Raw genomic sequence first — 15,589 nt, 5'->3', positions numbered from 1 at the left:
CTCTACTACGATCTAAGGTGCGACTCGCATAATTGTCCTCATTTTTAAGATTGATGGGGAGCATAAAACATTTCCCTAACTTGTGACAGGTCCCCATAAATACCGAAAGTGTATAGGACTGTATATGGTTTTAGAAGGTGATTGTTTATAAAAGAAGGTGGAGATTAGATCTCAATTCTCCTTATGTTGTCTCTCGTATATATGTGTGTGTGTGTGAATATGTGCGTTAGTGCTTTCTGAGAAGTTTCTTGACAGAAGAACCCAAGCTAAGCTAAGCAGCCTTGATCTGAGTGAGCTAACTGACACCATGAAAATAGCAGGTGTCTTTGTGCTCCTCTCTCTGGCTCTTTTCTGCATGTTCTCAGGTGAGTTTTTTTTTCCTTAAAATTAACATCTCATTTTTATTGTGTATAAATACCACGTCTTGTTGATCCACTCATCAACTGAGGGACATCTGGGTTGGTTCCATATCTAGGTGAAAATGTAGTTCTCCAGGTTGTCTCAAAATTATAATAACTTTGATATAAAAGGGAGACCATCACAACAATATAAAATACAAATTATCACAATCATGATTGTAATGATTGTGATGATGACAGTGATGGTCATGGTGATAAAATTATTGTCTAATTGTCATTTTTAAGCATATACTTTGTTCTAGGCATGGTATGACATATATCATCTCTTGGAAAGGAATTCAAATCCCTGTTCTGCATGAGACACAGTTAAGAAAATTGCCAAGAGACTCACACAAGTAAATGGAATTTGGAATTTGAAACCAGATCTTGTAGACATTCAACATGCTGCTTATTCTAAAGAACTAGTCAAGAAATTGAGTTAACTGAATTACATAAAGATTTCAGCATTAATCTTGCCTTTGCAAAATAGCACTAAGCTATCCTGCCATTAGTTATCTACAAAAGGACTCAAGTAATTAAAAATTGAAACAAGGGGAAAATATAAACTTAGTGAGGAAATTCTTGAAAAGAAGTTCTTGAACTTTTGGTTGAAGAAACTGAGAAATTAATTATTTAAACAGGAAAATATAGCACATTAACTAGAAGTAATGTAATTTTATCAATTAGAGTGATGCATCTAGCACTCATACTTGGAAGTGATGTTTTCCAGCTGAAGATGAAAAGAATCATTTCTGGTTATTGTGGTCATCTATATGACCAGCATATGTGTATATGTGTATGTGTGTGTATAAGTATATTTTATCCTGCATTAATCTATGATATTATATTTTAGGGGCAAAGTGCTCACAAGAGTGTGTGTCCCCAAGTCTCAGTCCTATCTCTCCCAGTAATTATATAATGAAATAAATAACTCATTTCTCTGAAATATTCTCTCCTGTGTAAAATCATCTGTGTGAACAGCACATGGATTTTGCTAAGAATTTAAAGCTGAATATGTAACAAATAATTTTTATAACCTTGACCTTATAGAGAATATCATTTGTTGTAACTGATCAACTTTGTATAAACACAACCACTCAAAATGTTTTAAAAATCATAAAAAGAGTACCATGATACAATGCAGTAAGGTTGCGTAGTAAAATCAAACAATTCAAACTGGTAGTCCAATAAGTTGCTGAGCTGCCAGAAAAAGATCAGACATCTTAAAATACAGTTGCAACAACCATAGTCTCTGTAGTCATTTACTTTCTTGTTCAGCATTTCTTTGCACTGATGAACTGATCTTTACCAAGATCTGGGTGACTGAAATATCAAAAGCATCAATTGTGGATACTTCGTAGATGTGATAGATGTCACGTGGGAGGGACTTGGTGCCCAGGGGCCACCTGTAGAACGCCCCAAACGAAGCTCATTCCCAGCACTTTCATCTCAAGGTGACCTTTCTGAGGCTCCCTCCTATAAGAAGCCTTTACAGAAGGACTAATTCAAAATGGAAAAGCCTATGAGATGTATACAAAGGGCCTCACAGAGCAGGTGTTCAACAAACACCTTGTATTATTTCCATAACTCCGTATTTCCATATTTTCATAGTTGATGAAAACAACAGAATTGGACCTAGATATTATAGTTAATCATCTTCCTTCTGCTTTTGCCATTTTTTAAGCTAAAAGATGTTGAGCAAATCTTTCCTCATCTACTCACAGATCTTTCATAGTGGACATCGGACTGAAAATTGTAGTGGTTTTTTTCCCTGATCATAAAATTCACTGAGGATGTTTGCAAAAGAATGGAATCCCAGGGCTTGTCAGGTTTTATATCATACAATTTTTAAGAGTTCATCTGAAGAATCCTTATTTTTATTTCATTTATTTCTATTTTATTTCTATTTTGGCAGTAATGATGTTGAAACTCAAGACTTTCTGTTCGTTAGGTAGATATGCTAACAATTTCTGCTATTTGAACAATACCCCGAACCCTGATGTTGATGATGATGATTATGATGATGGTGGTGGTGGTGGGTTCTTTTGTCCAGCCAGCCAGCATTACATCCTCCTACTTCTGCTTTCTGCATAGTACCACCTCACTCACCTTTCCTCTGTTGATGTTGATATTTAATCTCACTTATTTGCCTGGGCTTGCCATGAACCGTGGTCTTCTCAACCTCTGTGGAGTAGCTGGATTACAGGCACTAGCCACTGCATGTGGCCAAGCAATCTGTTTTTATAGTGAACACTCCTCTATTGGCTAGCAAACAATGATGCTAGAAATGATGACACAGGTTCTTTTACAATTTAAAGTCTTGTTCTCTCCTTATCCTCACTTATTATGGTTTTGCCTTGAGACATTTTCAGTATCTTCCCCAAGCACTGGCTGGCACTGGAGATGGATATCGTAAGTCCACTCTCTTCCTCAATGAGGCAGCCTTGAGCTTACATGTAAGTGGTGTTTCTATGATACAAGCTCCACAGAAATGGCCAGAGAACATAGCAGCTGTGCCAAAATTGAACCTAGGAGTTTCACTGCCTCACTATTTGAAATCATTTAAGCTAATTAGTCACAATCTAAAATGGCAGGCATTCATATTAAGGGAGTAAGAAAAAGACTCCTTTCTCACAAACTTGTGGAAATGTAGAAGGAGGAAATCCTGCATAGAAAAGAATGGATTTGGCCTTATGGTTTTGAAATTGTGTTCGTAGGTAAAGGGCCAAAGAGCAAATCTAATTCAGTGAACAAATTGCAAAATTCTCCAACTGCCTGAAACAAGCACTTGTGAGAGGAACTGCACAGACTCAAAGCCAGTGTCAGAGGAAACTGCCTAACACAGCGTCTCCAAAATGAGACCAGAGGCAATTCGGTTGTTCCTCAGTAAACCAATGATTGAGCCAGAACTGCATCATAAATTTCCAGAACCTTAAGCCATTTTGTGCCCCCTCACCCTAATCCATAACAAATATTGTAGTTTTGTGGGCTAGGTCCTTACATAACTTTCCAAGTTCCTACTGTTCCCTTCATGGTAAACAGAGGTAAACCATCAAACAGAACAGTGTAACCTCCTGACACAACCCAGAACCAGAAAGAAGTATGAAGATGTATTAAGTGTGTAAATCTCACGTTCTCACATTCCTGAGTTACAGTGTTTGGATTTTATATTTCCTTTTCAGATGTCTACAGTCAAGGAGGGCAGGTGAGTGTATTTTTATCCATTTCTTCTGAGCAGAATGTGCTTAGCTGATTTTTCTTTGCCCACATGAGGTTTGTGTATGCAATAAAAGGGCAAAAACAATGAACAGGTAAGGTCAATACAAATGTTCACTGAAACAATAATGTTTAAACTAAAATTCTTCTATGAGTATACCATTTTCAATTCAAAAGAGCCTAAACGTGATGGAATTATCACAGTGAAAACCCTTACTTACTATTAATGTACACGAATAAAAAGTAAGCCAAATGCAATACTTTTACCAAAAGAAGAGCAGATTTCATTGGCATCCTGTTGTTCACATCATAAAATTTAAATAGTATTTAACTTGCAGAACAAATACTCATTTCATGAATGAAATTATGGAAACAATGGGGAAATTATAAAAGTTACTAGAGAATTTCTATCAATTACTGCTGAATAGCTTCTAAGGTATTTAAGACAATGCTATCAGTTTTAGAAATAATAATTTAGAAGAGAACTTGGTTAATGTTCTGTGTGGAGAATATATAGATGGTCATTAATTTAATTTCTTCATTGTTGGGTTTCCTTGGTTCTAATTTCAATCAATAACTTTTGTTACCTTTCTTGATTTAATTATCTAAATCTGGAAAATACATACTGTATGTGGTGCTACTCTGATCCTGTGCCCATATTGAACAGTTCAAATTAATCCTGGTACTTATTTCTTTGTTTACATTTTTTGCCTTGGTGTGTCCAAAATGCTTGCTAGTTGTCACTTTCCAAACTGCGGGCAATGACAAATATTTTCCAACCCCCAAATATTATATTACATAAGCTTTTAAAATAAAATTAACGTATTAGAAATTAAGGTGTATCCTACAGTTGGTGATACCTCCCAGTGAACTACCTGTATAGGTGGATGTGTTTAAGACATGCACTTTTTATTGCTATATGATAAGTTATAACTTAAAATTGGCTTCTGTATAAAAAAAAGCTCACACAGCAAATTATATGACTCCATCAACATGCTTCTTATCCATTACATATATAACAATTACACATGTCACAACTGTGACATTTAAGCTAAGTTTTGTCAGTTACATACAATTCTCTTACCTTCGTTGGATTCGCATTCTTTAAAGTCTTATAATTGTCTTGATTCTGGGTCATCTGAGATTCTGCCATGATATGCCTTGATATGACACTGAATAATAATTGCAAGGATAAGGAACTTGGAATTACATTCTAAGTTGTTACTTATTCAGAGAGAATAAAATCTTCAAACTTTTTTGTATGTAGCCTGAAGCAAGCAGTACCAAGAAACACTGGCTCTGGAGTCAGACAATGGGTCAAAATGCACACGCTAACTTCCTGTGTGTGATGTAGGCAATGCCTCTTTCTTTCTCATTGCTTTCTTTCCTAAATCTTTTCTTTTCTCTGTGTGCTTATATTGGGGCTTGAAATTGGGCCTTTAGTTCTTGCTTGGCTTTTTGCTCAAAGCTGGTATTTTACTACTTGAGCTATACAAAAATAAGAATCTCAGGGAATTATCTCCCAGGCTGACTTTGAACTGCGATTCTCAGATCTGAACCACCTGAGTGGCTTGTTTGTTTAACATAAAGGGTTGGATTCCCTGACTTTTAAAGCATCTCCCTGCACTAAATATTTGAACCATTATGAGCCACATCTCTTCTGCCAAAACTGTGGTTTCTCCTCCATCAAACACAAAGAATCAGAAGGACTGCTTCTGATTCACATAGACACTCCCCTTCCTATTCTGGGCATCTGGAGACAGCTGGAGCTCACATTGAGAGTATACCAAAGGCCGCTCCAGCTAAGGCTTCAGAAGGAAATCATTCTTATTAGATTTCCCTAATGCACAAGTCATTCTTTCCAGATTTCCAAATCTCCACACTGAAAACAGCTTATGGGAGATTATAGTCATCCATCCAAATTATAGTTCTTCTAAAATCTTCCCATTCAAAATATTATTCAAGTCAAACATTAAGCATGTTCCCAGCCATTAGGAACGCATATTCTAAGTAAAACTTTCCTTTTAAATATAAATGAGTAATCTGTTGCCAAATTGAGACTACACCAAGGAGGCACATTCAACAACACAATGACAATAGGAACATTAAATGACTACTTAGCGTCACGAACCCTTTATTAAATTGTTGCATAATAACAAGGAACGTGTGGAAGACAGTCTAGAAACAGCCAGTCCTTTGTTCTGAATAAATGATGCTGTTTTAATTACTGCTTTGCCATCCATGTTTTCTTTTTTCCTCAGACTCTGCTCTGTGTTCAGGGGCCATATCCCTAGGGAAGTGTGGAAAGGACCAGTCTGGCTTAAAGAGGACAGATCAGACCTCTCAAAGGCCGATAAGGGTCCAATTTCCTCTACAAGGTGTTTTGGGATTACTGAATTTCTTCTTGTGTTTTTATGATGAAGAGGGTGTTTTTAAATAGTAAAGTAAGCCTCCATGATTGGAGTAATTTGGGGCTTTTTGAATCTTCTTTATCCACTTCATTTTTACTTCAAATTAATGTATTGGCAGACTAAACGCAGCTTGATATTCTTACCCAGCATCCACAACTTAACCACAGCAGAACTTCCACTCCCATGGAATCCACAGTGTGGCGGGGGGGGGGGGGGGATGCTGAGTGAGCAATAGTCTGCATACAGTGGCTGCCAAAATGTTGATAATGTAATTTTCTAAACAAATTTGCATTGGCAATTATTAGCCCCATTACTTTCACAGCAAAGAAAACAGACAAGATAACCATTGTTTTAAATATAACCCATGCAAGGAGTTGAAACCAAAAGGAAAGGAGGCAGAAAGGACAGAACTTGTTCTATTGGATCAGAAAATAGTGGTTGAGCTGGTAGCTTACACCTGTAATCCTAGCCACATAGTATCCAAAACCAGCACAAGCAAAGAAGAACCCTTTTATAGCTGGGCACAGTGGCATGTATCTGTCACCCCAAGTTGAGGCTGACCCTTCAAGGGCTCACATTCCAGGTGACCCTGAGCATCGAAGTCTGCAAGACTCCACCTGCATGGAGTGCTGCTGCACCGCAGGATTTGCACCTGCGAGCCCCGAAATTACAGAAAGCCTAAAGTAGGCAGATCATGGCTCAGTCCAGAGGTATTCAGGGAGTGAATTTAAAAATAACCAAAATGGGGCTGAAGGCTTGGCTTAGGTGATACAATGCCATCTTAGCAAGCCCAAGGCCATATATTCAAACCCCAGTACTGATGAAGAAAGGAAAGGGAAGGAAGGAAGGAAAGAAGGAAGAAAGGAAAGAAGGAAGAAAGGAAGGAAGGAAGGAAGGAAGGAAGGAAGGAAGGAAGGAAGGAAGGAAGGAAGGAAGTTGAAAAAGGAAGGAAGCTAAGTCTTGGTGAAAGTATATTGGAGTTAGTAAAGAAGAATTGAGGCAAAGAGAGATAAAGAAATTAACAATGGAAGTAGTGTTTTAGTCTGAATTCCAGCCGGAACTCTGAAGAACTCTGTTGTCATGAAGAATGGAAATGTTAGTAGAGAGGGAACCATAAAGGAATATAGTCAGGCATTGGTAGCTCACACCTATTATCATCGTGATTAAGGAGATTAAAATTTGAAAATCAAGTAGTGCAAAGTTGGACAATTCATTGAGACACTCCTCTTCAAAGAGAACAGAAGAAAAAACTTGACCAAACCAAAGTGAGGTCCTGTGTTCAAACCCCAGTACTAGGGTAAAAGATGAATTATGTTTATATACATATAATTCATAAATTGTGTTTATATACAAATAATTCTTACATGTGGATCAAATTGTTGGCTATTGATATTTTATGTACTCTCACATTCAGGAATTCGAATTTGAGTTATAACAAAAACTCAAAAAGAAGTGAGGCTTATTAGTATTGTTTGGAAAATATGCATTCTTAGAAAAAAATCATGTGAATGAACCACTTTGAAAATGATCAGTATAATTAATGCTAAAGAAGGAAAGATGACAACGAAAGAAAAATAAACCATGGAGAACCAGAGAACTGACATTATTTTTTTAATCTAGGCATTCCCAACAATTTGGAGTGACCCAATATAGCACACGCTATAAGGAAATCATGAACATTATATAAATTGTCAATAGTAGTTGGAAAGGAATCATTTTTTACATTTAACAAACCAATGATTTTTATTGAAAAGAATGAACTTACATGAAACTGGAAATAGTCCTAGAAGCCAAGATAAATGTTGGCCCATCCCCTCCTCCTGTTTACCGTCTCCACACAAACACTAAGCATCTTCCTTCTCATAAATCTCCATATATTTGAGGACATCCCTAAGCTCTATCATTTTTTTTCTGTTCTTTTATATTGTTGAGTTAATTTATAGATGGGTTACAGTTACATTCCTCAGGTATGAGAGGAATCATTGTCAGAGCAATTATGGCAGAATAGAAGTGGTATGAAAGCAGGAGCTCAAGAACAAGAAAACCTGTACCACACAGAATAGGACTAATGGGAGAATGTAACTACTATTTGTCTGAAAAGAGGGAAAGAAAAATGAAGGGCCATCATTCACAAATTCCCATTATCTTTAATTTAGAAATATAACATTTTAAAATAAAATGTTAACTATGCTAAGTTTTTAGTTTACAGCCATTTCAGTAGTGAGTTTGTTCAGTTGATTAACAAACCCGCCAATCTTCCTACTTAAATATATCATTCTGTTCCACATTTTAGAAGATGTAGTTCTCTGAGCATCCACAAGGGATCAAAGCAATACTATACACTGGACATAGTCCATGTGTTCTACCTAGCAGTAGTCTAAAGCTAGAGAAACAAAGGAGATGAATGGAATTTTTTTATCGAGTCCATCACCAATCTAAGCAACATAAAAAAAATCTCATTACAATAGGATAAATAATAATGAGCTCCAAACATTTTACAATGTAACAAATATATCATACATGGTTGGTGTTTATAGTATAAATCTTCCACATGGTACTTGATATAAATTTTTCATTACTGCAGTCTGACTAGATAGCTTTTACTCATCCCCTGGGGGATATGTAGAAATATAAACTCAGAGTAAGGAAGTAATAAGTAATCTACAAACTAAGAGAAGCAAAATTCAAACTCAGATCAGCCTAATTCCATCAACAGGACAGCTGTTGGCATTACAGCACAATGACAAACTTTTCAATTAGCTTAATTAAATGTGGCTCTCCACATGAATTGCTAAAGAAGATGTAATCTCCCTTCATCCTCAGTCTAGTATTCTTGCTTTCACTAAAGCAAACATTTAGATTTCATCCAAGAATCCACAATAAAAGTGTAAAAGAAGAGAGGAAATCGAGGCAAAGAAAGCCATGACATGAAGAACTTTTAATCTCCCACTTCCTGACATTGTAAGAGCTGAGGCTTCTTTCTGTTCACTAAGCAGAACCTGGATAATTCTGCAAATCCATTATCACCTCCTCTCCTCCCCAAATTGGGACAGCCTTTTCGGACCCCATTCTGCATGCTTAAATTTCTCTTTGCAGAGGACACTAGATGTAAAGGGAAAAGACAACAGTTGCTCTTTCTCTCAAGCAATGACTAACTAAGAACACAGAACTGTATGGCAACTATTTCACAGAGTAATCACTGAAAATTCTGGGACCACTAAAGTTAGAAGAAAAAAAAAATTAGAGATCACCTAGTGTGCTAGCCTAGACTATTTTGTCTATGTTACATATGTATTTCAATGCTTTGATTAGGAGAACTGAAGTTACTTTCTATACACATGGTTTAGAACAATTTCAAATTTACACTCTCTTCAACTTTCATATGACCACAATTGTTCCCTGGAATTCAGGAACAGGGTATATCTCGTGTGTGTGTGTGTGTGTGTGTGTGTGTGTGTGTGTGTGTGTGTGTGTGTGTGTGTGTGTGTGTAAGGAACCTAGACATCATTATTGCAAGGTAGGACAAATATCAATGAAACAGCAAGTTCTATTACATGATTCTCCACTCTCTTCAAGGATCATTCAGCTAACAATGCGAAATGTCTGTACTAAAGCAGTCTTTGCTCATATGTCAGCTAATTGGTTCCATTTTTATTTATTGAAAGCATTTGTCCCTCCTAGCCTCTTTCTAGGGTACTGGAGAAGTAGAGAAGTGGCTTTGGGGAGGCAGGGTGGGTTCTGGAAATTCACAAAATGAATGCTCTCCACCAAGTCCGCTTCCATATCTGCTTTTCAAAGGACAAAAGAGGCTGGATCACAAGATCAGAGGGCCGAAAGCCAGGGAGAGGTGGCTTAAGGAATATCTTTCAAGTAAGAGACTTTCTTGTTTCTTTTCTTGGTGGAGATAAGACACTAGGTGGAACTGGCCTGTGCTTAACTCTCATGTGGACTGCCCTTTTCCCACTGTGGTGAAGGCCATATACTGTACTGTGGTGGTCTTCTCTGCCTCTCTAATGCAGATAATTCCTTTCCAGCTGACTAGCAGGCAAAGTTGTGGGAATTAGTGAAACCTTATCAACACTGCAGTTATAAATGAAGGGAACCTGTAAATACTTACATTAATGATTTAAATATAGGCTTCATACATTTTTAGAGGAAAATAAACAACTGTTCTTTGTGCCTTATTCTGTTGTTCAGAATTTTCAGTCTTCACTCCATTGGAAGATTTAAAAGAAAGATTGCCCTAGCTACTCAGGAGGCTGAGATCTGAGGATCAAAGTTCAAAGCCATCCCAGGCACAAAAGGATCTGAGACTCTTATGTCCAACTAATCTCCCAAAAAAGGGAAGTGAGGCTTGGCTCAGGGTAGGGTGGTAGCCTTGAGCTGAAGAGCTCAGGGACAGTGCCCAGGCCTAGTTCAAGCCCCATGACCAACAACAACATGCTGTTGGAGCAGTAGCATGAGAAGATGGAAGTTTCTTTCAGGGACATAGGAAAATTAGGAGCCTAGGTAGTAAGTGAACACATCATTTGTCTTCACTAGAATGAGAAGCTAAGTCTCAATGGGCAGTCTATAATCTCAGGAATCAAAAAAAAATGATAGATGTGTTAATTCTGTGACATAATTATATGACTCTTCATGGAAAACTTTCCCAGGCAAACCATTAGACCTCTGTCAGTATATAATATTTTGCTAGCATTTAGGTGATTTTTCATGTTTACACATTGCTTTAAAACACTGTTTTAGAAATAAGCATTGTGTGTATAAAGTATGACTTTATGACCAGACATAGAGAACAGCATTCTTCTATAGCTAAGCCAGTTAACCTGTCTGCTATATACGTTTCTGTCTCTGTTTTCTGGTGAAAGCAGCTAAATTATACTCATTTCATACAAATCAAAAAAGGACTTGTAGTTGGCATCTATAGTAGATGACTGGGATACATATTGTTCTTATGCTGTGTGTTAGAACTATCGAGCTCTCAGAAATTAAAGCCATTTTAAGGAAGTCTAAGTGTCTTGACTATAAATACCAAGTGAGAGATGGCAATTTTCTTCAGGGGGATCTATTAGAAATCAGCTACAGTAAACTGTTGGAAATTCTGAACTGGTAATTGATAGGCTAGTTAATGTCCCAGAAAAACATCTGGGAACCATCTCTTAATGTCACTCAATATATTTCTTAGGGATTCCCCTAGGCTCATCTGATAAAAATGAATAATATTATTTTCATGGAACTTGTAAAAGGGTAAATCAAGTCATTACACTCAGATAGTTTTTGGAGGGTTTCACTTTCAGTCCGTATTGCTAAGCATCCTGGAAATAATGGCACAATGCTATTTGCAAAACAAACATGCACTCCACTGAGAGAACAGTGGACAGTATCATCCAGATGATTTTTAAGAAACCACTGCAGTTGAAAGGGTGTATCACCAGCACAGTGGCTGTCATATCTTCCCATGACCGGATTTATTGATCGATCATGACAAATGCTCTTGAACAAACTGAGTGCAACTCCAGAATCGTAAACAGCAGTTTCTGCGGCCAGCACTAAATCAATGAAGTGGACCCCAAAATTCAAACTATCCTCCAGAATCTGAAACAGTGGAAGTTAGCATGAAGGCATTCAAACTTTGATTCCAAGAAATAAGAAATGAGCCATTGGCATCCACAGAGACTATACACATGATTTTATAAGAATGCATAAGCAGCACTATTGCATTTGTACAGTTAAAACACAAATGTTACTTAACTACCCCAACTATTATCAACTGGAACAATCTGTGTTGGAGAAAAAGTATTACTTTTGGCAGCATTCAATTTCTGAATGCAGTGAGATAATGCATTTCTTATCATGTGTTTCCAGTGTTTAAGTATCTAACTTAAACGAAGAGAGCCAGTTTCTATTCCAGGATACTTATTTGGGGTGTGTGTGTGTGTGTGTGTGTGTGTGTGTGTGTGTGTGTGTGTCTGTGAGAAAGAGAGAGAGAGAGAGAGAGAGAGAGAGAGAGAGAGAGAGAGAGAGAGAGAGAGAGAACGTAAGTTTGCTGTACAGAACTTCTATTGCAAGGAACACCACTCTACCGCCATTCACCAATGTCATCATCGCTGATTTCACTCACTTTTTAGATCAACTGCGATGAGTTTCGTGATCCCAAGATCTTCTGCACTCGGGAGTCCAACCCCCACTGTGGCTCTGACGGTCAGACATATGGCAATAAATGTGCCTTCTGTAAAGCCATGGCGTAAGTATCTCCTTACTGTGTCTTGCTTTCCTTCATGTATTATAGAAAACTGTACCCATACCTCGCACACAAGCTGTGTCTCTAAAGCACAGCATACCCACATAACAAATTCTTGAATACAGAAATTTAATTACTTTGTAGTTAATTTTGATTCAGTTTAGATAAGTTTTGGACCATGCATTTTATAACTTTTACATTTAATAGTTTTGATAGTTTTTCCTTTTTATAATTTTTTTCTTATAAAAGCAATGTACAGAGTGGTTATAGGTACATAAGTCAGATAAAAGACTACTTTTCTTTTTGGTAGTTTTTATTTCCTTACCATTTTCATATGCACATTAATGTACTTCTGTAACTCTCTTCCTTCATTTTGACCCACCTGTTAATTTCATCATTCTGTTTTGTCAACTGAGTTGACAATCATGTCTTAGTTTTCTTTTGCTTTGTTTGCCAGTCCTGGGGTTAATCTTTGGTCCTGGGCACTGTTCCTGAGCTCCTTTGGCTCCAAGTGAGCACTCTACCACTTGAGCTGCAGCTCCACTTCCATCTTCTTCTGTGATTAATTGGAGCTAAGAACCTCAAGGATTTTCTGCTACAGCTGGCTTAGAATCCTGATCCTCAGATTCCTGCCTCCTGAGTAGCTATGATTATAGGTGCCCCTTTCTCTCTTACAGCCTTTCAAGTGCTACATAATCTTTTTTTAATTTAAAATATCAACATGAAGGACAGGGTACTGCTGATTTCCCCTACAATCCTAGCTACATGGAGGGTGGAGGTCTGAAGGAATGAGGCCAGGGAAAAGCTTGTGAGAGCCCATCTTTACGGAGAAGGGGGTGCTCTGGTACCTTCCTGTCATCTCAGGCCCTTGGGGTGCTGGGGTCTGGAGGATCAGGTTTCTAGGCCATTCTGGTCACAATGTGTGTAAGATATGCCATCTCAAAAGAAAAAGCTCAGTGTAATGGTAGATATTTATTATCCAAGCTAGAGTGGGAACCACAGTAGAAATATGAAATATCATCATGTTCTAGGCAAAACATGATGTTCCCATCTCAAAATCACCAGAGAAAAAGGGGTTGGTAGAATGAGTTGAGTGGTAGACATTCTGTTCAGCATGTTCTTAGGCTTGAATTCAAACACACACACACGCGCACACACACACACACACACACAAACACAAACACACACACACAATAATATCAATATAAATGAACATATTGATGTGTTTCTACACAACTGAATAATTAATATCAAATGTTGCTCAACCAAACATAGGTGAGGTTGTATGATACTTGAATCAGTGGGGAAATAAGTGTGGGTATATACACATATAAACGTCCAATGCCTATAAATTTGGTTAGATTTTCCTTCAGGACAGAGCTATGATGTTATAATCTCTTTGCTACTCTTTTCCCTCAAATTCTTCCCTCCTATTTGTGTGTATGTACTCATATAAATGTGTATATATATATTTATATTTATCCATATGTGTATATGGATATTTGAGAATGATGAATGGGCACTAAAATGTCCAATGTTTATCAAAACTCTGAGATTTGTTTAAATTCATTTTCCAGAGTTAGAATAGGTGTCATGGTCTGACACAGTCAACCTCTAGTGAAAAGTAGTATAGAAATCTCCTGACTCAAATGCAGATGGCTTTTGGTTAATAACAATTCAAACCTGGCTAACTGTTGAGGCAAAGTTTTATGATAATACATTGAATATATATTCGTCTCTGTTTTTTTTAAGGAAAAGCAATGGGAAGATTAACCTGAAGCATCATGGAACGTGCTGAATTGAAGCCAGGGAATTGTACTGGCTCACCAGCTTCTCCTTTTTTTCCTCACCTCTGATTTTACATTCCTCTGACAAATCCCTTAACACTTAAAGAGGCATACCTTCTTCAGTGTCTGGGCCTTGGGTAGTTCAATCAATATATGTCTATTTCACTTGAATTACTTGTGAATAAAGTAAATTCTACAGGAGCATGGATCATGTTTTTACTTTGAATTCAAGACAATATATAGCTGTTGGTCAGTAGAAGGTGAAGAGAAAGCAAAGAGGAGGAACTTTGCTCAAGACACATTGCATGCATACATAGAACTGTCATAATTAAACTCCCTGCCACCCAACTAAAGAATGCTAATAGAGAAATCATAAGAAAAGAAAACATACAGATGTAACAGAGAAAAGTTGACATACTATAAACTTGATCAAAATATCTAAGTTACTGATCGAAATCAACAAAAGACTCACTGTGGAATCCTGGGGAAATCCATTTTGTTCTCTGTTAACATAATAAAAAAAACTTTGGTAATATGACCACATGTTGGTCTTACAGTCATTTAGACTAAGGACTGGAAAACCAAAAGATAAAGTGCATAGTGTCTCATTAAAATTGACCATAATGTGAATCATGATTCTTGATATAAGCCATTAGGCATTGGGCAAATCATTTGACTTCGCTTATCAGTTTTTTTTTATTTGAAAAATAAAGATGATGTTTCTATCTCCTGACTTTATAGGGAAAACAAAGAAAATGATGTAGGTATTATTTAAACTGTGATATGTAGCAAGAGCTAAAAAGCAGTGGGTTTTGTTTTTGTGCTCTGATAATAGTTTCAGTATTACACCATCTTCATTGATACATTACTAACAACTATATATTATCTATGTTCAATATCTATTTATACATATATATACATATATGAACATACACATACAGTTTTGCATTCTCTTTATATCATATATATGTACATATATCACATGCACACATACATACATTCATTTGTGTATGTTTGTGTGTTGGTCCTGGGGCTTGAACACAGAGCCTGGGCATGGATCATGAACTTTGTTGTTCAAGGCCAGCGCTCTACCACTCTATCAATTGAATCATAGCTTCAGGGGGTTTTTTGTTTTTGTTTTTGGTAGATAATTGTCTATAGGAGCTTAATGAACTTTCTTTCCAATGCTAGCTTTGTACCACAATCCTCAGATCTCAGCCTCCTTGGTAGCTGATATTATAAGTGTGAGCCATCAGTGCCTGCGTGTGTATGTGTGTGTGTGTGTGTGTGTGTGTGTGTGTGTGTGTGTGTGTGTGTGTGTGTGTTCTGTCTTATTTTGCTAATCAGTTTTGGAATTCCTCATCTCAATTTTTTCCTGATATTTTCAAATCTATGGACTATGTATACTTTAGGCATTTTCTCTTCTTCAGCTTTCACTCACTAATAGCTATCTCTGATGAAAACTTGTGCACATCTCTGAAAGTCCTGCTTCTAAACTCAGCTGGATTCCTGCCTGCAAGGTCTGCATAGATTTCT

The 15,589-nt window shown here is 37.1% G+C and overlaps 1 protein-coding gene across 1 annotated transcript; it reads left to right on the top strand.

Annotated features, from left to right (window-relative positions):
- The first annotated feature begins 307 nt into the window (after window positions 1–307).
- On the top strand, window positions 308–14,064 carry LOC150063916 (serine protease inhibitor Kazal-type 6-like). Its single transcript, XM_090331082.1, has 5 exons — window positions 308–365; window positions 3,581–3,603; window positions 9,824–9,895; window positions 12,154–12,269; window positions 14,019–14,064. Exons 1-5 carry the CDS (start codon window positions 308–310, stop codon window positions 14,062–14,064), a joined length of 315 nt encoding a protein of 104 aa, XP_090187208.1.
- The last annotated feature ends 1,525 nt before the right edge of the window (window positions 14,065–15,589 follow it).

This window comes from Megascapheus bottae, chromosome 4 (genome assembly GCF_031878675.1).
Source record: "Megascapheus bottae isolate mThoBot1 chromosome 4, mThoBot2.hap1, whole genome shotgun sequence".
In the NCBI taxonomy this organism is placed as follows: Eukaryota; Metazoa; Chordata; class Mammalia; order Rodentia; family Geomyidae; genus Megascapheus; species Megascapheus bottae.
The sequence above is the reverse complement of the archived record's forward strand: the minus strand, read 5'-3'. Positions and strand labels throughout refer to the sequence as shown.

What these genes read in the sequence shown, in the direction of transcription:
- LOC150063916 (XM_090331082.1), top strand. Translation starts at nt 308, where the DNA reads ATGAAAATAGCAGGTGTCTTTGTGCTCCTCTCTCTGGCTCTTTTCTGC. An exon ending in TCTTTTCTGCATGTTCTCAG is followed by an intron (nt 366 to 3,580) that starts GTGAGTTTTTTT and finishes TTTCCTTTTCAG; the next exon opens with ATGTCTACAGTCAAGGAGGG. An exon ending in GCCTTCTGTAAAGCCATGGC is followed by an intron (nt 12,270 to 14,018) that starts GTAAGTATCTCC and finishes GTTTTTTTTAAG; the next exon opens with GAAAAGCAATGGGAAGATTA.